Genomic DNA, 22,287 nt, shown 5'->3' with positions numbered 1-22,287 from the left:
CTTCCAAGTGCTCTTCCTCCTAGGAACATGCTCATTCACAAAACCCCAGGCAAGAAATTGCTAAGGACAATAATAAATCTAGATTTCAAGTAACTTCATCAATGAGTAAAACTAACATTTCTTTGAGAACACCTGATTATTCTCAAAAACAGTTGCCAAGTTGCCTGGAAATCAGGGCTCAAAGATGTATATAACCTCCTAACCTCCCTTTTATATCTTTCTAGGAAATAATGGGGGGAAGTTTTCATTTTTCTTGATAAGCATTTTTTTTTTTTTAATGAGGAAGATCAGGCCTGAGCTAACATCCATGCCAATCCTCTTTGCTGAGGAAGAGGGGCCCTGGGCTAACATCCGTGCCGATCTTCCTCCACTTTATGTGGGACGCCCGCCACAGCATGGCCTGACAAGCCGTGCCTCAGTGTGCGCCCGGGATCCAAACCTGGGCTGCCAGCAGTGGAGCGCACGCAGTTAACCGCTACACCACAGGGCCGGCCCCCTTGATAAGCATTCTTTAAACCAAAATATGTGCTTACTCAGAGCCTCCTTGGTTAGATTGTAAGCTTGGAGAAAGGGAGGATGCTGTCTCTATCTTATTTGTCTCTCTCAGCAACTGCCCCTTACAGGTTGTTGACTGACTGATCTTGGGGTAACCTGTTGAAAATTGAAACCTCGATTTGTAATGATGCTGTGACAACTTTGCTAGATCTTGGGCTAGGTATCCAGCTGTCCTTTGCTTTCTTTGGCCAAATAATGGAAGTAATGAGATTGCAGAAATCCTGTAAAATTTTAGAAGCCTGGTATGCGTCACCAAGCATACATAGAGCCGTTGTATGAAAGGGAGGTGGTGCCTGAATCAGTGGACTTTGGGGAAGGAAGGAGAGGAGGGGCCAGGGGAAGGATTTAAAACCATGATTTTGGGCTGGCCCCGTGGCTTAGCGGTTAAGTGCGTACGCTCCGCTGCTGGTGGCCCGGGTTCGGATCCCGGGCGCGCACCTATGCACTGCTTCTCCCGCCATGCTGAGGCTGCGTCCCACATACAGCAACTAGAAGGATGTGCAGCTATGACATACAACTATGTACTGGGGTTTTGGGGGAAAAATAAATAAATAAAAATTAAAAAAAAAAAACATGATTTTATTCAATGAGACCTTATCCCATGTCAAGAACACAATCCTAAGATTTTTGAAGGCTGTTTCCCAGACATCTTAGATGCTTATTTGGGCTCTCTTTGTCCTAGTAGAGACCTGATTTTCAAGAGTTTTCTTTCTCACATGGAAAAGATCCATGGCTAGGTGGATTGACATGCCTTCCTTGCTTCTGCAGGTGCACAGGTGTTGGAATTTCTAGGTTGTGGAAACCTGGTCTGGAAATGTGGGCATTTTACAGTAAAAATAACTATAGCTAGCATTTTTTTGAGCACTGTATTGGATCTTATTGAATCTTTACAGTTTATCTGTTATCCTCATCTAATGGATGAGGAAATTGAGATTAAGTAACTTGTCCAAGATCATTTGGCTAATGAAGTCCAGGTTTCTTTGCCTGCAGGGCTCTCACATCCTCCTCTCTACAGCTGCCTTACTTTTCCCCCTGGAGGTGGCCTTGCCACCTCACCCCAGATTCAGTTCCTGACCATGCAAACATCTCTTAATTGTAGAAGCCCAGCTCTTCTCGCTCAGGCTGCCTTGCTCCCTTTCTTGAGGCTCCTGGACATGACTGGTTTGGGCTGCTTGACTGGCCCTTGGTCCCCTGGAGTGGTGAATGCTGTCCAGTGTGCTTTGGTGAGTAGGAAATCAGTCAGGTAATCACCTGTATGAGAATTATGTATCTGCAATTCAGAAAGGCAAGATAGTTAAAGAGGCCACCTTTCATGTCCAGGCTGCATGGTAAGTGGTGGTAAGGATGAGGATTTTGGAGGCAGAATGGCCAAATTTGAGTTCCAGCATCTGCCACTCTCTTGGGACTGTATGTAACTTGGGCATGTGGCTTAAACCTCTTGGGCCTCTAACTGTGGCACGGACACTGGAGGCAGATTTCCAGCATGGCAAGGTACTTAACCTATCTGGACCTGTTTCCTCACTCAAGTATTGTCATAACTGCCTCACACTGATCATTGAAAGCATCAGTAAATGTTAGCTTTCCCTCCATTTCCTAATCTGTAAAATGGGAATAAGAAAACCTAATTTATAAGGTTATCGAAACTTGGTGAACTGTGATGAATTGAGTAGATGTTGCTATTACTTTGTTTTATTCCTCTAACAAAATGTTTGTAAAATCCCCTCATGAACCTTATTTGTTAGTTTGTATTTCATCTGTAACTGCATCAGTAGTATCTGTGAGAAAAAGACACTTAAATTTCTTTTCTCATTTTCACAGATAACAATTTAACAGTAATCCCTTAGTAGTATTAGTGTTCGGATATCCCAAAGCCCTTACTTACTTACTTACTTACTTATTTATTGGTGAGGAAGAGTGGCCCTGAGATAACATCTGTTGCCAATCTTCCTCTTTTTGCTTGAGAAAGAGTGGCCCTGAGCTAACATCTGTTGCCAATCTTCCTCTTTTTGCTTGAGAAAGATTGTCCCTGAGCTAACATCTGTGCCAGTCTTCCTCTATTTTGTATATGGGATGCCGCCACAGCATGGCTTGATGAGTGGTGCGTAGGTCTGCACCTGGGATCCGAACCCATGAACTCTGGGCCACTGAAGCGGAGTGTGCAAACTTAACCACTGTGTCACAGGGCCGGCCCTCCAAAGGCCTTATTTTTAAAAGCAGTGTAAGTATGGTAGTGGGTTTTAGAGGAGGTCTTGCTTCTCAAATCCCAGCTCTTCCTAGCTGGGTGACCATGGCAAGTTATTTGCTCTAAGCCTCCTTTTCCTCCTCTGTAAAATGGGATAATACTGCCAACTTGTCTGCATTGCTGGCAATGAGATATTTGTCAAAGGTTTAGCCTATGGTGAAGACTCAGTAAATGTTAGCCGTTTGTGGTATTAATAATAAAGGCCAGGAAGAAAGGTTAATATTTAAAGACTAAGGTAATTGATTAATTGTCTGTTAAAAGATTTATATATCTTTAAAGCTCCAGTGTCTTTGGAGGCCCCATGGAGTAATGAGTCTACCTCCAAATTGTTTTCCTTTATGATATAGTGATACCTCAATTAAGGAATCCTGTAAGAACAGCTTAGTCAGGTATATTTAAAAGATTCCCTTCCCCTAAAAGGATCCCACACAAACCCACTCCAGAGCTACCAACATTTATAGACTGGAGCCTCTCCTTGACTGAAAAACGAATACAGCTTTTCTTAGACTCCAGGGCTGAAATTGGGGTCTGTCTTCAGGTGCCTCATTCCCTGTGGTTTGCCGTCCTTCCTCTGCCACTAAGGAGTATAACAGTTCCTACATTTACCTGTGGATAGCACTTTTCAAAGAGCCTCCACATGATTGTCTCCTTGAATCCTTACATCCCTTGTGGGGGGTGATATTGGTCTCTTTCCTGTTTTTATTCCCATTTTGCCAGTGAAGAAGCTGAGGTTATCTCATTTAACAAGCATCTGACAGTCATGTAAGGGCGCTGCTTATTAGATGATGAGGTGCCTATGAGGAGTTCAATGCCTTTGGAGAGATGGGCTCAGAAATAGGCAATTTCATTGTAGAGTGCTGAGTGCTGTGGTCCAGAGGGCAGGCCAGGCTGCCGTGGGAGAATATTGGAGTGGGCTGCTGGCCCAGCAAGCCTTTCGGGGAGGTCCTGATGGCTGAGCCCAGTCCTGAAGGACCAGACAGAGGAAGCAGCTTGTTTGAGCAGAGGTCTGGAGGTTAGAATTGCAAGGAGTCTGGGTGTGTTGGCTGCAAGAGCAGTAATAACCATGAGAGCTTATTGTGTGCCAGGCTCTCTGCTAGGTAATTTTTTTTTTTATCTTCACAACACCTATATGAAGGTTTGAAGTAGATACTGGTACTATCCCCATTTTACAGAAGAGGAGCCTGAGGCTCAGAGAGGAAATAACTTGGGTAAGGTTTTCTGGAAAGTGGTGGAGCTGGCATCCAAACCCAGGCAGTCTCACTCCGGAGTTCTGGGCTCATAACCGCTGTGTGCCACTGCCCCTCTGCTAAGCTTGTCTGTTTCCTTGCTTTTTTTTTTTTTATGAGGAGATCTGTGCTAACATCTGCCAATCCTCCTTTTTTTGCTGAGGAAGACTGGCCCTGGGCTAACATCCGTGCCCATCTTCCTCCACTTTATATGGGACGCTGCCACAGCATGGCTTGCCGAGTGGTGTGTCGGTGTGCGCCCGGGATCCGAACTGGCGAACCCTGGGCCGCCACAGCAGAGCGTGCGCGCTTAACCGCTTGCGCCACTGGGCCGACCCCCAGCTGCTTCCTTGCTTTTTTTTTTTCTTTTTTATAATTTTATTTATTTATTTTTCCCCCAAAGCCCCAGTAGATAGTTGTATGTCACAGCTGCACATCCTTCTAGTTGCTGTATGTGGGACGCCGCCTCAGCATGGCCAGAGACGCGGTGCGTTGGTGCGCGCCCGGGATCCGAACCCGGGCCGCCAGCAGCGGAGCGCGCGCGCTTAACCGCTAAGCCACGGGGCCAGCCCCTGCTTCCTTGCTTTTAAGCTTCCATCTTTAGAGATTTCCAGTTTGGTTTGGTCATAATGGTTAACCCACTGAAGGCCTTGGTGCTGCACTAAGTAGCTTGAACTCTGTTCTTTAGGGGAACTACCTGTTTGTTCTTTTTTTTTTTTTTACTTGAGATATAATTGACATATAGTCTGAACTGTTTTAAACAGTGGAGTCTTATGATCATATTTGTATTTTAGAAATATTATTGTAGTAGCAGTGAGGAAGATTAGCAACAGTGTAGTGGTTGACTAGAGTCAGACTACCTGGGTTCATTTCCTTGTCCCAGTACTTGCTAGCTTTGTCGTTTGGGCAGCTTACTTTCTGAACCATAGTTTTCTCATCTATAAAATGGGAATAATAATAATCCTCATTACAAACCTATGAGATAGACACTAAATGAGATGATGTATATATAAAGCACTTAGAATAGTGTGTGTCATAAAATAGGCACTCAGAAGATGTCAGTTTATAAGACAAGGTTGATTTGTATCTGGGAATGGTGTGGCTGGAGGTTTTGAGCTCTCAGTTCTAATGTTCAAAGAGCTGTTGCAGTAATCGGATTAGAACTGATAGGGGCTTGAACTGGGCAACCACTCGGCAATGAGAAAGACCTAGAAGTTAGGTGTTACAAAATGGGGACTGAGAGTGGGAGGCAAGGGTGGTGCCCGTGTTTCTAGCTTGGCACATTGGCCAGTCTTGGGGCCTTAAACTGTGATGGGGAGAAAAGGAGAAAGAACTTGTGAGGGTAAGATGATTAGCTCAGTGAGGTTGAGTAATGGGCCAAAGGTCATTCAGCAAATATATTGTGGAGCCAAGCCTGGGCACTAGGCCCTTCCCACTGCTTCTGGGAAGATCCACTGATTTAACCAACTCATCCTCAGTAATTTGGAATGAGTAAACTCAAGTTTGTTTCTGTCTGAATTTTAATCATGGAAGAAAAAGCTTGGCTCTTGGAGAAAGCATTTCAAGTATCTGAGAAGAGGGTAAGGGAATTTTTTTGGCTTATTTCTTTCCTCCCTTCCTCATTCCTCCTTCCCCCTAACCTTGCTTCCTTCCTTACCCCCTCAAGTAAAAGAGGCTAATTCAGCTCTTTTAGTATGACCTGGGAAAGGGCCTGAAGGAATGGAAATGGTCTTTGCTTTAGACCCAGTCTTTCTTCTGTGTCCTTGAGGAAACTTGAGGATGGTGGTGGAGGGGCCCTTGCCCCTACTTGAACCAACTTGTCACTTCACTAGGACTAAATATGTGCTCTTTATGTTCTTTAGTATATTGGATACTATTTGATGGCCTTTTTGCTAGTACTACTACTATTACACAACCATTTTATCACCAATGCTGAATATTTAGTGATTACTGTGCTAAGCACTTGACATTCATTAGCTCATTTATTCCTCACAACAACCCCAGGAGCTAGGGCTTTTTAATCCCATTTTATAGATGGGCAAACAGAGAGAGGCTCAGTGATTTTTTTCATCTTCACTCAGCCAACAATGAGTGGAGCCAGGATTGACCAGAATCTAAGTCTAAAACCTGTCTGTGCTCTCATCCCTAAGTACTCCTTGGCCTTCCTCCAAGACAGAACTTTGGCAGAGTCCCCTTGGAAGCTTCCTCCTGTGAGACCTAGGTGTCACTGCACCTGCTGATATTGTTTATGCTTTTCTGGGACAGCAGCTGGGCTGCGGGGACAGTCTCCACCTCTTAGGCTCAGAGCAATGGGGGAGAGGAGAGCTCATTCCCAACTGAGGCACCTTGCCTCTAGGGCTTTCCCTCTGCCTAGAATTCTCTTCCTGTAGATCTTCCCAGGGTTGTCTCCTTATCATTTATATCTTTGCTCAGACCTGAGCTCCTCAGAGTCCTTTCTAATAGCCTTTTCTAAAGTGGTCCTCCATCTGACTGGTTCACATTACTTTGCTGGGTTTTTCCCCACAGTACTTATCCTGCCAGAAGTTATCTTCTTTGTGTATGTGTTTATTTTGTTTATTGACTGCCTTCCCCAGTAGAGAACAGGGCCTGGGGTGTCTTTTCCTCCTAGTATCTATCCCCAGCACCTGGCACATAGCAGGCACTCAATAAATACTTATTGAATGAAGGAGGCATAAAGATTAAGCTGGTCTTTCACTTGAAGTGACCCTCAATTAAAAGGGAGTTGCATTAAGTTTAAAAGGCACCGTCAGCTTTTAATGGAGGTTGAATGTAAGCCTGGTAGTAAGCACTATTTGGCCATCCCCAAAGCCTGTTCTGTAGTCTTCTGGTGATTGAATTCTTTCCTTGAGTATCCAGAGTTTATTTTCCCCTAAGCCTGTCTCAGAGCTGATTCGTTGAAAGGTCTTGTTCCATACCCATCTATCACTTTAATTCTTTATTACTTTGAGCTTCAGTCTGTTCTCCCAGAGCACAGTGGGGTTGCTGAGGGCAGGACCTTCAGTTACTCTGGCTACAGTACTCTTTCACCTCTCCCAAAATAAAACCCAAGGTCCTTGTCAGTACAACATTAACTGTAAGTGTATTATGAATTCAGAAAATTCTGCTGCCATTTTTTGAGTACCTACTTCGTGCTAGACAAATAGGGGCTTTGCACATCTTTTCTCATCTAATTTTTATAGCAACCAAGATAGGGGCCGTTATTCCTCATTTGATGAGTTAACCAGAACTCAGATGTAGCTCATAAACAAACATGTGGTAAGTGGTTGAGAATCTGGAGCCACAGGTCCTAGATTCAAATCCTGCCTTAGCCCCTTACTATATGCGTGACCTAGGGTGTCCTTAACTTTTCTTTGTTCCTCTGTTTTCTCATCTTTATAATGAGTATACATAATAACACGTACCTCTCTGGTTGTTGTAAGTATTACATGACTTACTATATGTAGAGTTAGCTATTATTATCATTATAAATGTTTTTTATGTAGGTCTTGTTAGTCTGCATAAGAGTATTTTATATCTACTCTCCTTTAGTAAGGTTAGTTCACATCCTCATCATTTTAGTAGCTTAGTAGCATTGTTTATTTAATTCATTAGGCATCTGTTGAGTGTCAGTCATTCCTTTCCCTAATGAACTAGGCTATAGTCCTACTACATTAGGTTTTGTTTAAATTTATTTTATTTTATTTATTTTTTTCCCCCAAAGCCCCAGTAGATAGTTGTATGTCATAGCTGCACATCCTTCTAGTTGCTGTATGTGGGACGTGGCCTCAGCATGGCTGGAGAAGCTGTGCGTTGGTGTGCGCCCGGGATCCGAACCCCGGGCCGCCAGCAGCGGAGCGCACGCACTTAACCACTAAGCCACGGGGCCAGCCCATTAGGTTTTGTTTAAATACTCTCTTATACTTAAACATGTCAACTATATCTAGTTTCCTCAAAATCGTACATAAAGAGCTATTGTTTTTTTCTTGTTTTCACAAGCGATTTATTTTTATCCTAGGCTGTATTCTTCAGATTGAAATTACCAAGTCCAAATGTATAAGCAGTTTTATGGCTTGTTGCTTGCTTCCAGATTGAGATATAAAAAGATGACCATGGTCAGGGCCTCAGGCAGTGGTTCAAGTGTTCCAGTTTCCCCACAGCTGGGCCAGTCTTAGGTTTTGTCCTTTCTGAAAAATTAAATATTTCTGCTTCTTATATAATGGTGTGATAATTCTGACACAACATTTGAAAAGCATCCAATTGCTTAATCTTTCTGTATTCAAATTATGTTTATATCTAAAGGCATGAATATAAACATAGCAACGACTTTGGTAGGGGAAAGAGGAAGGAACTTTGAGAAGTGGTTTGTCTGCCTCTGGGATGATAAGAGGGATGTCTCCTGTCTTTGAGGATCTTGAAAGCTACTGGTCCCTCTGCACCTCAGTTTCCTCTCTGTACCATGGGAACATCACATTTAGTCCTAACTGCATTATTTGGCAGTTGTGAAGATCTGCTAAGATAGTATAAGAATGAAAGGACTTTTGTATATTTAAATAACATTTAAAAAAAAATATGAATAAATATAGGGGCTGGCCCGGTGGTGTGGTTAGGGGCGTGAGTTCCGCTTTGGCAGCGGAGGTTTGCAGGTTCGGATCCCGGGCACGCACCGATGCACCACTTGTCAAGCCATGCTGTGATGGCATCCCATATAAAGTAGAGGAAGATGGGCACGGATGTTAGTCCAGGGCCAATCTTCCTTGGCAGAAAAGGGGAGGATTGGCAACAGATGTTAGCTCAGGGCTGATCTTCCTCACGAAAAGAAAAAAAAAAAGCAGCAGCAATATAAAGAAGTAATCTGAAATTAAAATCTTAAAAACTAGATAATCCCTGCTGACAATTAAAACCAAAAGTACATTCTTTTTTTAAAAAAATTTTTTGTTTATTGCAGTAACATTGGTTTGTAACATTGGTTTATAACATTGTATAAATTTCAGGTGTAAATCATTATACTTCTATTTCTGCATAGATTACATCATGTTCACCACCCAAATACTAATTCCAACCCATCACCACACACATGTGCCAAATTATCCCTTTCACCCTCCTCCCTACCCCTTTCCCCTCTGGTAACCACCAATCCAATCTCTGTCTCTATGTGTTTGTTTATTGTTGTTATTATCTACTACTTAATGAGTGAGATCATACAGTATTTGACCTTCTCCCTCTGACTTATTTCACTTTGCATAATACCCTCAATGTCCATCCATGTTGTCGCAAATGGCTGGATTTCATCGTTTCTTATGGCTGAGTAGTATTCAAAAATATGGAACGCTTCACAAATTTGCGTGTCATCCTTGCTCAGGGGCCATGCTAATCTTCTCTGTATCGTTCCAATTTTAGTATATGTGCTGCCGAAGCAAGCACAAAAAAGAAAAAGTACATTCTTAAGGTTAGAAAATTATAACAATACTGAAAGGTGAAAATGAAAAGTTAAATTTTCATGCTCTATTCCTCTCATTAAAGGAACTACTTAAACAGTTTCTTAGTTCCTTCCAAGAAATTTTATGCATGTGCTATAATAGATATGTTTATGTTTATGTCTGTTTGTTTGTTTATATTAAAAGAATAATACCATACACATGCCTCTATGCCATGCCTTTATTTATTATTTTATTGAGGTCACATTGGTTACACCCTGCCTTTTTTACTTGACAGTGTATCTTGCAGATGGCTCTATATCAGCATCTACAGATTGCTATTATTCCTTTGAATAGCTGTACAACATTTTATTGTATAGATGAACCATAGTTCATTTAATTAGCCCTCTTTTAATGGACATTGTAGCTGCAGAAATTGCAAAACTATATTGATCGTCCTTACAGGTAATTTGGCAGACTTTGGGGGATGTATCTGTAGGATAAGTTACTGGTAGTGGGACTGCTGGGTTGCAGGTATGTGCATTTTTGTAAATAGTGCCAAGTTGCCTCTATAAAAGCTTTTCCAATTTATGCTTCTACCAATTGTATAAGCATGCTCTTTTTTCCTCATCCCTGCAAACATTGGGTATTCTACCTTTAAATTTTTTGCCTATCTGAGAAGTGAAAAAGTGTTGCTTGCATTTGCATTTCCTTTAATTTAGCGTGAGGTTATAATATCACATGCTTATTAGACCCTTGAATCATCACCGCCCCCTCCCCCGCAGTAATCTGCCTGTTCTTACACTTGGCCCGTTTTTAAGTGACTTGTGTGACTTTTTGTTCTCGGTTTGCATGCACTCTTTGTTAATAAAGGAAGTGAGCTCTTTGTTGTATGTGTTGCAGTTATTTTCTCCCAGTTTGTGAAAGTGCCCTTTAAGCTGCATTACACAGCGTGCGTTTAAAGCTTTCGTTATCATTGCTTATGGGGGCATTGTCTGCAAATACTGTGTTTAAGGAAATAAACTAGGCTTTCTGTCTCCTGTGTAGCAGTGAGCTCCATTGTAGGGAAATTTGAATGTAAAGGAGTAATTTGAAGTCCTGCCAAGGGCTTTAAAATAGAATCCTATATAAATACAGATTGCATCAGATTTTATTCTCTTAGTTTTCCTCGGTGTCCTTATTGAACGGATTCCCTTTTCCTCTTGTTCTGGAAGCTGGAGATTTTGGGAAGAAAAAGCTCAGGCCTTGACGAATGGATAAGTTAAAAGCTACAGAATCTTGCATCTTTAGAAAAATTTGTGTTTAAAACTAAATGTGAGAAGTAAAAATGTACTTCTTACGTAATCTTTTTTTTTGTTTTTGATTCCTGCTTCTGTCTTGAACTCTTTTTTATTTGTTAGTAGATGTCAAATTCAGACTTTCAGATGATTTTCCAGGTGTCCCTCGCCTTGCTCATTGTTAGAGTCTGTTCATCTTTTCTCAGTGTTTGTGTTTGTCTGGAGTGGGGACTGAGTTGGATTTCTCTCTCTCTCTCTTTTTTTTTTTTTTTTTGGTGAGGAATATTAGCCCTGAGCTAACAGCTGTTGTCAATCCTCCTCTTTTTTTTTCTTCCCCAAAGCCCCAGTAGATAGTTGTATGTCATAGTTGCACATCCTTCTAGTTGCTGTATGTGGGACGCGGCCTCAGCATGGCTGGAGAAGCAGTGTGTTGGTGCACGCCCGGGATCCGAACCGGGGCTGCCAGTAGCGGAGCGCGCGCACTTAACCGCAAGCCACCGGGCCGGCCCAGGGCCCTGGATTTCTTTTTTTTTTTTTTTTTAAAGATTTTATTTATTTTTATTTTTCCCCCAAAGCCCCAGTAGATAGTTGTCTGTCATACTTGCACATCCTTATAGTTGCTGTATGTGGGACGCGGCCTCAGCATGGCCGGAGAAGCTGCACGTCGGTGCGTGCCCGGGATCCGAACCTGGGCTGCCAGCAGCGGAGCGCGCGCACCTAACCGCTAAGCCACGGGGCCGGCCCTGGATTTCTTATTCCTAATTTCCAGCACGATGCCTTACTGATAGTACTCACTAGTGGTTTTTTTTTTTTTTTTGTTTTGTGTGAAGAAGATCAGCCCTGAGCTATCATCCATGACAGTCCTCTTCTTTTGCTGAGGAGGACTGGCCCTGGGCTGACATCTGTGCCTGTCTTCCTCCACTTTATGTGGGACGCCGCCACAGCATGGCCCTACAAGCGGTGCATCCGTGCACGCCCGGGGTCCGAACGCGGGCTGCCAGCAGCGGAGTGCACACACTTAACTGCTATGCCATGGGGCCAGCCCCATCACTAGTGGTTTGTTGAATGAATTAATGTGAAATTTAAAACATACTCTTCCCCCCCAGAGGAGTGGAGGGAAGATTGGGGATGGGACATGAAAGCCAGCTTAGTCTTCAATCTTGTTCTGTGTGATACCAGAGAGTGAAACTTCAAACAAGTGGGTCAGAGTTATAATAAAAACAGATTTTAGTTCCTGATAAAGAAGACCTTCTGACAATTCCACCTCAAGAGGAATTAGTTTTCTTGAGCCATTGGGAATAATTTGCTCATCTTCATTCATTCACTGCTTTGCTCCCAAACTCCTATATTTTTTTTTTTTGTGAGGAAGATCAGCCCTGTGCTAACATCTGCCAATCCTCCTCTTTTTTTTTTTTTTTTTTGCTGAGGAAGACTGGCCCTGCGCTAACATCCGTGCCCATCTTCCTCCACTTTATATGGGATGCCGCCACAGCATGGCCTGCCAAGCAGTGCGTTGGTGTGCGCCCGGGATCCGAACCGGCGAACGCCGGGCTGCCGCAGCGGAGCGCTCACACTTAACCGCTTGTGCCACTGGGCCAGCCCCAAACTCCTATATTTTCTTGGAAGGCCTCTTGGGGTACCTGTGGGAAGATTGAGTGGTAAAAGAATTCATTCAGAAATCAAGCAGACCTGGGCTTTTGCTCTGGGGCCTGTCACTTAGCACTTGAACCTTAGCGAAATTACTTTAAGCCTAATTTCCTCATTTGTGATAATAGATTTATTAATAGCCACTAACTATGTAGTCCTTACTTTGTACCAGGCCTCTGCTCCTTAAATGGATTATCTCATTTAATCCTTACACCCACTGCCTGGAGATAGGTACAGTCATGCACTGCATAATGACTTTTCAACTTTTGGATCAAGGACAGATGACAGACCAAATATACAAAGGTGGTTCCATAAGATTAGTACCATAGAGCCTAGGTGTTTAGTAGGCTGTACCATCTAGGTTTGTGTAAGTACACTCTATGTTGTTTATACGATGATGAAATCCTCAGAACGTGTCCCTATCATTATGCGACACATGACTGTACTATCATCACCATCCCCATTTTATGGAGAGGAAACAAATTCAGAAGGGTTAAGTAATTTACTCACATTCATTCAGCTAATAAGGAGTGGAGCTCAGGATTCAAGGCCAAGCATTTAACCCCATTACATTACATGACCTGTATAAAAGAGAGCTGTCTCCCTGCATAAAGTCTGACAAATAATAGCAGTTCACTGAGTGTTCAAGGCCACTCTGCCTTTCTTCTTGTTTGGCATCACCTTTTCATATAATCTGGGAGGCGAAACTATTAACCTGAATGGTATCTGGTATGCATGAAGTCGGAGATAAAAGATAAATAATTTGACCCGGTATTTCAGACAAGCCAAAATGAAGACTTTTCTACTGATTGGATTTATTTATTTATTTATTTATTTTATTTTTAAAAAATTTTTATTTATTTATTTTTCCCCCAAAACCCCAGTACATAGTTGTATGTCACAGTTGCACATCCTTCTAGTTGCTGTATGTGGGACGCGGCCTCAGCGTGGTGGGAGAAGCAGTGCGTAGGTGCGCGCCCGGGATCCGAACCCGGGCCACCAACAGCGGGGCACTTAACTGCTAAGCCACGGGGCCGGCCCCGTACTGATTGGATTTACATATATCAGATTTGATATCTCATTTTCCTGGAGAGTGTTAGGTAAAGCCAGTCAAACCTCTGACCTTTTCCTAGGGTCCATATAGTTGAAGTGCTCCTGCTAACATAGCTTTTCCATTTATTAGGTTTCAGCTTCCTTACTACTGTCAACCATTCCTGCCTTAGTTTGATTTGCTTTGTGTGTTCCCCAATATCAGCCTTTCAGAATGTTTTGTTTCTTTGTTTTTTGTGAGGAAGATTAGCCCTGAGCTAACACCTGTTGTCAGTCCTCCTCTTTTTGCTGAGGAAGATTGGCCCTGGGCTAACATCCGTGCCCATTTTGCTCTACTTTTTTTATATGTGCAATGCCTGCCACAGCATGGCTTGATAAGTGGCGGGTAGGTCTACGCCCGGGATCCAAACCTGCGGACACCTGGCTGCTGAAGCAGAGCACGGGAACTTAACCACTATGCAACTGGGCCGCCCCCCCGCCCTTTTTTTTGTGAGGAAGATTGTCCCTGAGCTAACATCTGTGCCAGTCTTCCTGTATTTTGTGTGTGGGATGCCACCATAACATGGCTTGATGAGCTGTGTGTAGGTCTGCACCTGGGATCTGAACCAGCGAACCCCAGGCCACCGCAGCAGAGACCATGAACCTAACCACTACATCACAGGGCAGGTCCCAGGGAATGGGTTGTTTAATGGACAGCTCATCCTTCACAGTACAAAATTTTTCTTTGTGGAAGATTTATGTTGTGAAAAACTTTTATATTTAGGAAACTGTTTAAGAGGAAAAGAACAATCACTTACAACCGGTTTTTTATCTTCCAGGCTTTTTTTTTTTAATGCACGAGTTTTTTTTTTTTTTTTAAGATTTTATTTATTTATTTCCCCCCCCCCAAAGCCCCAGTAGATAGTTGTATGTCATAGCTGCACATCCTTCTAGTTGCTGTATGTGGGATGCAGCCTCAGCATGGCTGGAGGAGTGGTGTGTCAGTGCGCGCCCGGGATCCGAACCCCGGGCCGCCAGCAGCGGAGCGCGCTCACTTAACCGCTAAGCCACGGGACCGACCCCACATGAGTTTTAATGTGAGCTCAAAGTGGTGTAATTTTGCATTCTGCCTTTTCATGTAATATATTGCAAGCAAATTCTTCCTAAGATGTAATGGTATTACACACCAGATATGAGGACCCACTTCTGTGATGCTTCCGCGTTCATGCATTGCAGAGATTGTGCTCCTGGTATGAGGCAGACATTACCCTGGCAGTGCTCTGGCTTTGCTTAGACAGTGTGGGCTGTTGAGATCAAAGTTTAGTGGGAGAGAATTTAGTCAGGGGTAGCCTGCTGTGTGGAGGTGGCCTGCTCAAGTGCCCCGAGAGGCTACATCTCCACCAGAACCACCACTAGCCCCTAAAGATAAATTTTACTCGTATAAAAAATGACCACCAGGGGCCGGCCCGGTGGCGCAAGCGGTTAAGTGCGCGCGCTCCGCTGCGGTGGCCCGGGGTTTGCTGGTTCGGATCCCGGGCGCGCACCGACGCACTGCTTGGCAAGCCATGCTGTGGCGGCGTCCCATATAAAGTGGAGGAAGATGGGCACAGATGTTAGCCCAGGGCCGTCTTCCTCAGCAAAAAAAGAGGAGGATTGGCGGATGTTAGCACAGGGCTGATCTCCTCACAAAAAAAAAAAAAATGACCACCAATCCCACTACCCAAAGGCTTAATAAAGAATTTCTTAGGAAAATATGAATTGTCAGAATGGACTCAAGAAGAGGTAGAAAATATAAATACATCAAAGAAAGTATAAATCTTTCTTGTCCAGCCTTCCAAAAGTAGGGCCAGAGATCAGTGTCTTAGCTTTTGTTTGCCTCCTTTGTAGCACTTAAGTTCATAGCAGTTACAGCTTGCAGTTATTTCATTTATCTGTTTACTGGCTATATTTTTGTCTTCCCCCAGTGGACTAAAGGCTTCATGAGGGCAGGAACTCTGTCTCTTTTGGTCTTGACTCTTTTCCTGAATAGTCTCTCAGCAGATATTTATTGAATGCATCAACAAGTGATTGAATTTAACCCTGAGAGCAATTGTTTTGGATTTCTGAGGGGTGCCCCTCATAGATGAGTCCATGGTAAGCAGTGTTGAGGGAACTTCACCTCGTAGTTTCAGACTACAGGACGCTGTGTCATAGAGAAGGAGGAAGCAGTGGAGGGCACACCTGTGTTAGGATGAGGGCAGGAGTGAAAGAGGGTGCTGATAGGGTTTCCTGGGGCTTTGTGTTTTGAATAATTCCTGTTTGTCTTTTATGTGTAGTGAGTGATGCTACACTCTGGGCAGACTTTGCCTAAGTTTCATAAATATTTAATTGGCTTTTTCAGGAGAATAAAGGCAGCCCCGTTGATGACTGAAAATGACAAAGCATCCACCTAACAGACGAGGAATCAGCTTTGAAGTGGGAGCCCAGTTGGAAGCCCGGGACCGATTAAAAAACTGGTACTTGTACATTTTTCTGTTAATTAAATCCCTTCAGCAAAGGACTTTTGCCAGAACTGATAAAGAGGGGTAGCCTGGGCTTTTCTGTAATGTTTTCCTGCTCCCTGACTCTTGGAAGGAGACTTAAGTCTAGAGCCATGGGAATGTCTTTTCTCTTTGGCGCAGGGATCCCCATGTCAGGGGGACCATCCTGTGGCCCCTTGTTCGTAATTGTCTTCTCTTTCTGCCTGTTCATCTGAAGGAGTTATGGGAGAAAGAAGCACGAGTGGCTGCAGGGAAGGGAAGAGTTAATAGTGGCAGCTCTCTTGCTCTTGGCTGCCTCTCTGGAAGAAGAGAGGAGGGAAACATCAGGGATGGAAGAAGGAAGAAAAAGAGTTAGATCGGAACAGCTCATGAGTTGTGAACAATCCCTCCTGTTCTCTGGGTGTGTTGTTGTGTGGTTGAAATTTAGTCATCATTAAATTCAGAAGCTGAGGGGTTGTACTCCCAACTTAGTTGTTGACTTGTAACCTCTGGCTGTTAATTAGCCACTTTGAGCATCAGCTTCATCTGTAAATGTGGATACTAGTAATATTGACCTCAGAGAGTTTTTCTGAGAACCAAATAATAGAATATACAGGACAAGGCCTTATAAACTGTAAAATGGAGATTGTTCTTGAGGTCATCCCAGAATTTGGTTATTTGTTAATGCTCAAGGTGAAGGTGGGGGCTTCAGAACTGAAATCTTTCTGAGCTTTTACAAGGAAGAGTGTAGCCCTTTTGGGGGGTTGTCTCAAAATAGACAGGCTGACCAGTTCCTGGGATATAGGATGAAAAGATAGGGGAAGAGAAGCAGGGAAATGGCTGGGGCAGAAAATATCTCTGCTGCCTTTTGGGGTTGGAAGGTTTGATGTTAGAATTAGCTTTGAACACCTAGTAGTTTTTAGGCTGTTTGTGTTATCTGTAATTATTTCCTTTTTTGGTTTCTCTCAGTTTTTTTTTTTTTTTTTTTTTTGCTGAGAAAGATCAGCCCTGAGCTAACGTCCATGCCAATCCTCCTCTTTTTGCTGAGGAGGACTGAGCCTGGGGTAACATCTGTGCTTATCTTCCTCTACTTTATATGGGACACCACCACAGCATGGCCTGACAAGCGGTGTATCGGTGCGTGCCGGGATCCGAACCGTAGCGGAGCGCGTGCATTTAACTGCTACGCCACGGAGCCGGCCCCTCTCAGTTTTTTTTAAGGCAGCTTAATGAAGGCTAGGAATTCTTTTTAAATTTGGGAAAAAAATTAAAATGCAGAAAAAGTAAAAAAGTACAGCTAACCATAAAATAATCTGTGTACTTATCACTCAGAATTAATAATATTAGCATGTTTGTTTTATTTATATTTTTCAAAATAAAAGACATAAAACATTTCTGATATAATGGAAGTATATTTTATACCCTTCCCAATTCAATTCCCCTCCCTCTTCCATAGAGGCAACCAGCATCCTGAAATTGGTTGTATCCTTTCTGTCCATGTTTTTACATTTTTACTGTATATATGTATCCATAAATAGTAGTTAGAATCATTTTGGGTGTTTTAAAAAATTTATATAAGTAGTATCATATTGCTTGTTTCTTTTCGGTATCTCATGTTTTTGTGATTTACCCGTATTGCTATATAAGATATTCATCCTAACTTCTGTATAGAGTTCCATTCTATGAATATACCATATTTTGTTTATCCAGTCCCTACTGAAGGACATTTAGATTCCAGTTTTTCACTTTATACATAGTGCTACTGTGAACATCTCTGTAAATGTTTCTTCCTGCACATGTGCAAGAATATTTCTTGGGCCGTGGCTTTCAAACTGTTTTGACCACAACCTACAGTAAGAAATATATTTTAAATCTAGTGTGGTACTGACCAAATACACATGTAAATTTAACTGAAGCAAAAATTTTATGGAACAGTCCTTAACCTTAATACATGCATTACACTCTCATGTTTTCTTCTGTGTTATGTGTGTTTCCTTAATATACAAAAATACTGATCAAGAAGCATTAATTTGATTTTATAATCTACTGATGGGTCATGAACTGTAGTTTGCCAAGCCCTACTCCAGTGAATTTATTGAGTAAACTGATATACATGTTTTCAGTTTTACTAGAAATTGCCAAGTCGCTCTCCAAAATGGTTCTACTAAATTACACTCCCATGAGTAGTACATAAAATTTCCTGTTTTTCTACATCCTTACCAACCCTTGCCTTTGACAGACTTTCTGGTTTTGCCAATCTATTGGTTATGAAACATTATTGTTTTATTCTGTGTTGCACTTATTTCTGCTGAGGTTGAGTATCTTTTAATATGTGTGTTCTGTGACTTGCTCTTGACTATTTTCCTATTGGATTATTTGTCTTGTCTTAGTGATTTATAAATGTTTTAATAATATATTATGGATTCCAATTCTTTGTTAGTTTGTGTTATAGAAATCTTCTACTAGGGGCTGGCCTGGTGGCGTAGTGGTTAAGTTTGTGCTCTCTGCTTCAGCGGCCTGGGGTTCACGTCCTGGGCACGGACCTACTCACTGCACATCAGGCCATGGTGTAGTGGTGTCCCACATGCAAAATAGAGGAAGATCGGCACAGATGTTAGCTTAGGGACAATCTTCCTCACTAAAAAAAAAAGGAAATCTTCTACTAGTCTGTAGCTTGTCTTTTTTCTTTTTCCTACCCAAAGCCCCAGTACATAGTTGTATATTCTAGTTGTAAGTCCTTCTAGTTCTTCTATGTGAGCTGCTGCGACAGCATGGCTACTGACAGACAAGTGGTGTGGTTCTGTGCCTGGGAACTGAACCCAAGGCTGCTGAAGCAGAGCATGCCAAACTTATTCACTAGGCCACAGGGCCAGCCCCTGAATGGATCTTTTCATATTACGTTTTTTCTTTGGTTATTGGTGGTGTATGGGAATGCTGTTGAGTTTTTTTTTTGTTAACCAAGTTCAATGTGTGGACTTTATTGAGATCATAGTTCAAAAACAAATTGCTAAAAAAAAATTTATGGGGGTTGGCCTGGTGGCGTAGTGGTTAAGTCGCACGCTCTGCTTCGGCCGCCCAGGGTTCATGGGTTTGGATCCCAGGCGCACACCTGTACACTGGTCATCAAGCCATGCTGTGGCGGTGTCCTATATACAAAAAAAAATAGAGTAAGATGGGCACAGACATTAGCTCAGGGCTAATCTTTCTCAACAAAAAGAGGAAGATTGTCAACAGATGTTAGCTTAGGGCCAATCTTCCTCACCCCCCAAAAAAATTACAACGTTTATGAAATTGTTGGAAATTTGAACATTGGTTAATGATATTAAAGAATCATTGTTAACTTTTTTAGGTGTGGAAACGGTATTGTAGTTATGTTTTAAAGAGTCCTTATTTTTTAGAGATTATATATTGACATATTTATAAATAAAATGATATGTTGTTTGGGATTTACTTCAAAGATAATATGAAGGGAGAAATGGGTAAGAGGATGGAGGAAGCAAAAGTGGCCATGAGTGGTGACTACGTGAGGGTTTATCGCTGTTGAATTTTGTATGCTGATCTTGTATCCAGAAACTTTGCTGCGTTTTCCTATTTGTTCTAATGGTTCTTTTGGATTTTCTACATAGACTGTCAAAAGTCTGCAAAGGAGTGTTTTGCCTCTTCCTTTCCAATCCTTATGCCTCTCATTTCTTTTCCTTCCTTCCTCCCTTTTTCTTTCCTTTTCTCCCTTTCTCTCCTATTTTCAGTGACCAGGACCACACTAGCATGATGTTAACACTGGTAGTGGTGATAGTGGCCTTCCATGTCTTGTTGTTTGATTTTAACAGGAACACATGTGAAGTTTCACCATTAAGTACTGTACAGTGTTTAGTGTAGGAGCGTGGTAGATTGTTTAATGAGATTAAGGAAGTTCCTGTCCTATGCCTTGTCTGAAAGTTTTTTTTTTTTAAGCCTGAATGAATGTTGAATGTTATCTAATGCTTTCTGGGCATCTAATTAATCAATCATGTGTATTTTTTTTCTTTTAATCTCTTAGTGTGGTATGTGACATTAGTAGATTTTCTTTTCTTTTCTTTTCTTTTTTTTTTTTTTTGTGAGGAGATCAGCCCTGTGCTACCATCTGCCGATCCTCCTCTTTCTTTTGTTGAGGAAGACTGGCCCTGGGCTAACACCCGTGCCCATCTTCCTCTACTTTATATGGGACGCCGCCACAGCATGGCTTGCCAAGCGGTGCGTCGGTGCGTGCCCGGGTCCGAACTGACGAACCCCGGGCCGCCGCAGTGGAGCACACGCAGTTAACCGCTTGCACCACCGGGCCGGCCCCGACATTAGTAGATTTTCTAATGTTGAACAATTCTTGCTTGCATTCCTGGATAAAACCTATTAGGTCATGTATATAATAAATAAATTACGGGATTCAGTTTGCCAATTATTTGCTTGCAATTTTGATATCCATGTTCACTAATATTTTTGGTTTTGATCTCTGGTAATATCCTTGTCTAGTTTCAGTCTATTGTTATACTAGTCTTAGAAAATGAAGTAGTTTATTCTCTGAAAGTTTCTTGAAGCTTTGCTAAAGCTTGCCTATACTCCTTTTTGTAAAAACAAATTTTAGACTCCCAAGTCAGATATTTTAATAATTATTGTTCTGCTAATATTTTCTTTCTTGAGTCAATTATCTTGATTTTGTTTATGCTTATTATATTTTTTCAAGTATCCTAGCAATATAACATTTTTTATATAGTAAATAATAAATAAAATAGGAAAAAGTTAATTTGTAATTCCACTAACCTAACAAGGTAGTCTTTTGTGTAATTGTTTATATATAAGATAGTTATGATCAGGGTATACATAAGATTTTTATATACTTTTAGTTTTCTCAGTTACTGTGATAGCATAGTGTAGTTATACCATCTATCTATTCTGTTAAGTGGATAAACTACTATATTTCAGATCGTTATTCTACCTTGTAGAACTTTTTGCTTCCAATTTTCTGTATTTATTTACTCATTTACTAATGTGTTAGTTTAGCAAATTTTATGTCAGGCAGTGAACACAATGCTGCCCTGCCAGCTTTTTGACTTTTTTTCTTGTCCCAGGGACAGAGGGACCAGTTGGTGGCTGGAGTGGTCTGATCCTAGAGGAATGTGTATGGGGCTAAGGGAGCAGCCCAGGGACGGATGAGCCCTGCTGTGCCTGGGGATAAGGAAAGGCTTTTCATAGGTGAGGCTGGAGCCGTGATTAAAGCTGCAGTGAACCTTTGGGCACGAGCAGAGTTTTTTTTAGGGGGAGGTGTCAGTGCCATAGGATCATTTCTAAAAGTTGGATGGCTAGGTCCCTTTGGGTGCAGGTGACTACACAGAGAAATCCAGTGTCCTTGAGTCACCTTCAGATAAGTTTGCTGCCTTGAATGCCTTTCCAAATGGAAATATAGCAAATCAACAGCCCAGCCTGTGAACTTCAGGTTGTAAGCATTTCCACAAATTTTTTTTTTTTGTGAGGAAGATCAGCCCTGTGCTAACATCTGCCAATCTTCCTCTTTTTTTGCTGTGGAAGACTGGCCCAGGGCTAATATCCATGCCCATCTTCCTCCACTTTATATGGGACGCCACCACAGCATGGCTTGACCAGCGGTGTGTCGGTGTGCGCCCGGGATCCGAACCAGCGAACCCCGGGCTGCCGCAGTGGAGCGCGCGTGCTTAACTGCTTGCGCCACTGAGCTGGCCCTTCCACAAATGTTTTTAAACCATTATCTGGTATACTGACAAATGCTTATAGAGTGAAGAGTTCTGGGTTAGAGTCTCTGCTCTAATTACTAGCTGAGTTTACTTGGTCAAGTTACCTTACCTCTCCCAGCCTCAGTTTCCGTGTAGGCAAAATGGGAAATTATAACTGGATTATGTAGATTATCTAGATAAGATCATTCTTTCGGAAGCATTTTGTATGCCATGTTACTAGGAAAATACAGCTGTTAATTTTCTTCTTAATCATGTCTACTGTAAAAATGAAAACATTATGGCCAGCTTGTAAGAATTTTGGGACCAAAAGTCTAAAATTAACATTTAAAAGAGAATCCTTGGGCCAGAAAATTAATAATAACTGACATTTGTTGGTTATCCATGCTGGTTGTCATGTACTTCATGAATCATCTTGTTTAATAACCAATTAATAGTCCCATGAGGTATGACTGCTGTTATTCTCCTCATTTTACCGGTAAGAAAAAGGAGGCCCAGAGAGATGAAGTCATTTGCCCAGGGTCACACAGAGGTAGGACCTGGGTTTGAACCCAGATAGATTGAGTTCATAGCCTCTCAAATAGCCGGAATTCTCCAGAGTGTTTAATGTTTCTGACTCCTAAATTTAAAAAGACACTGAAAAACGTATTCTGATAATGTTTGC

At 42.2% G+C, this 22,287-nt stretch overlaps 1 protein-coding gene and 1 non-coding gene across 4 annotated transcripts in view; one reads left to right on the top strand and one right to left on the bottom strand.

The window, feature by feature from the left end:
* PHF20 (PHD finger protein 20) overlaps positions 1–22,287 on the top strand; it is a 152,043-nt gene that overhangs the window by 5,732 nt on the left and 124,024 nt on the right. For all 3 annotated transcript variants that reach the window (XM_058562789.1, XM_058562788.1, XM_058562786.1), the window contains exon 2: positions 15,771–15,885. In XM_058562789.1, the coding sequence (XP_058418772.1) occupies positions 15,803–15,885 (83 nt within the window). In that variant the 5' untranslated portion in view covers positions 15,771–15,802. The remainder of the gene's footprint in view (positions 1–15,770; positions 15,886–22,287) is intronic.
* Positions 9,338–9,444, bottom strand: LOC131418823 (U6 spliceosomal RNA). Its single transcript, XR_009223061.1, has one exon. It is a non-coding gene; the product is annotated as a U6 spliceosomal RNA (small nuclear RNA).

Source organism: Diceros bicornis, chromosome 19 (genome assembly GCF_020826845.1).
Source record: "Diceros bicornis minor isolate mBicDic1 chromosome 19, mDicBic1.mat.cur, whole genome shotgun sequence".
Classification (NCBI taxonomy): Eukaryota; Metazoa; Chordata; class Mammalia; order Perissodactyla; family Rhinocerotidae; genus Diceros; species Diceros bicornis.
This window is presented reverse-complemented; position numbering and strand designations above follow the sequence as displayed.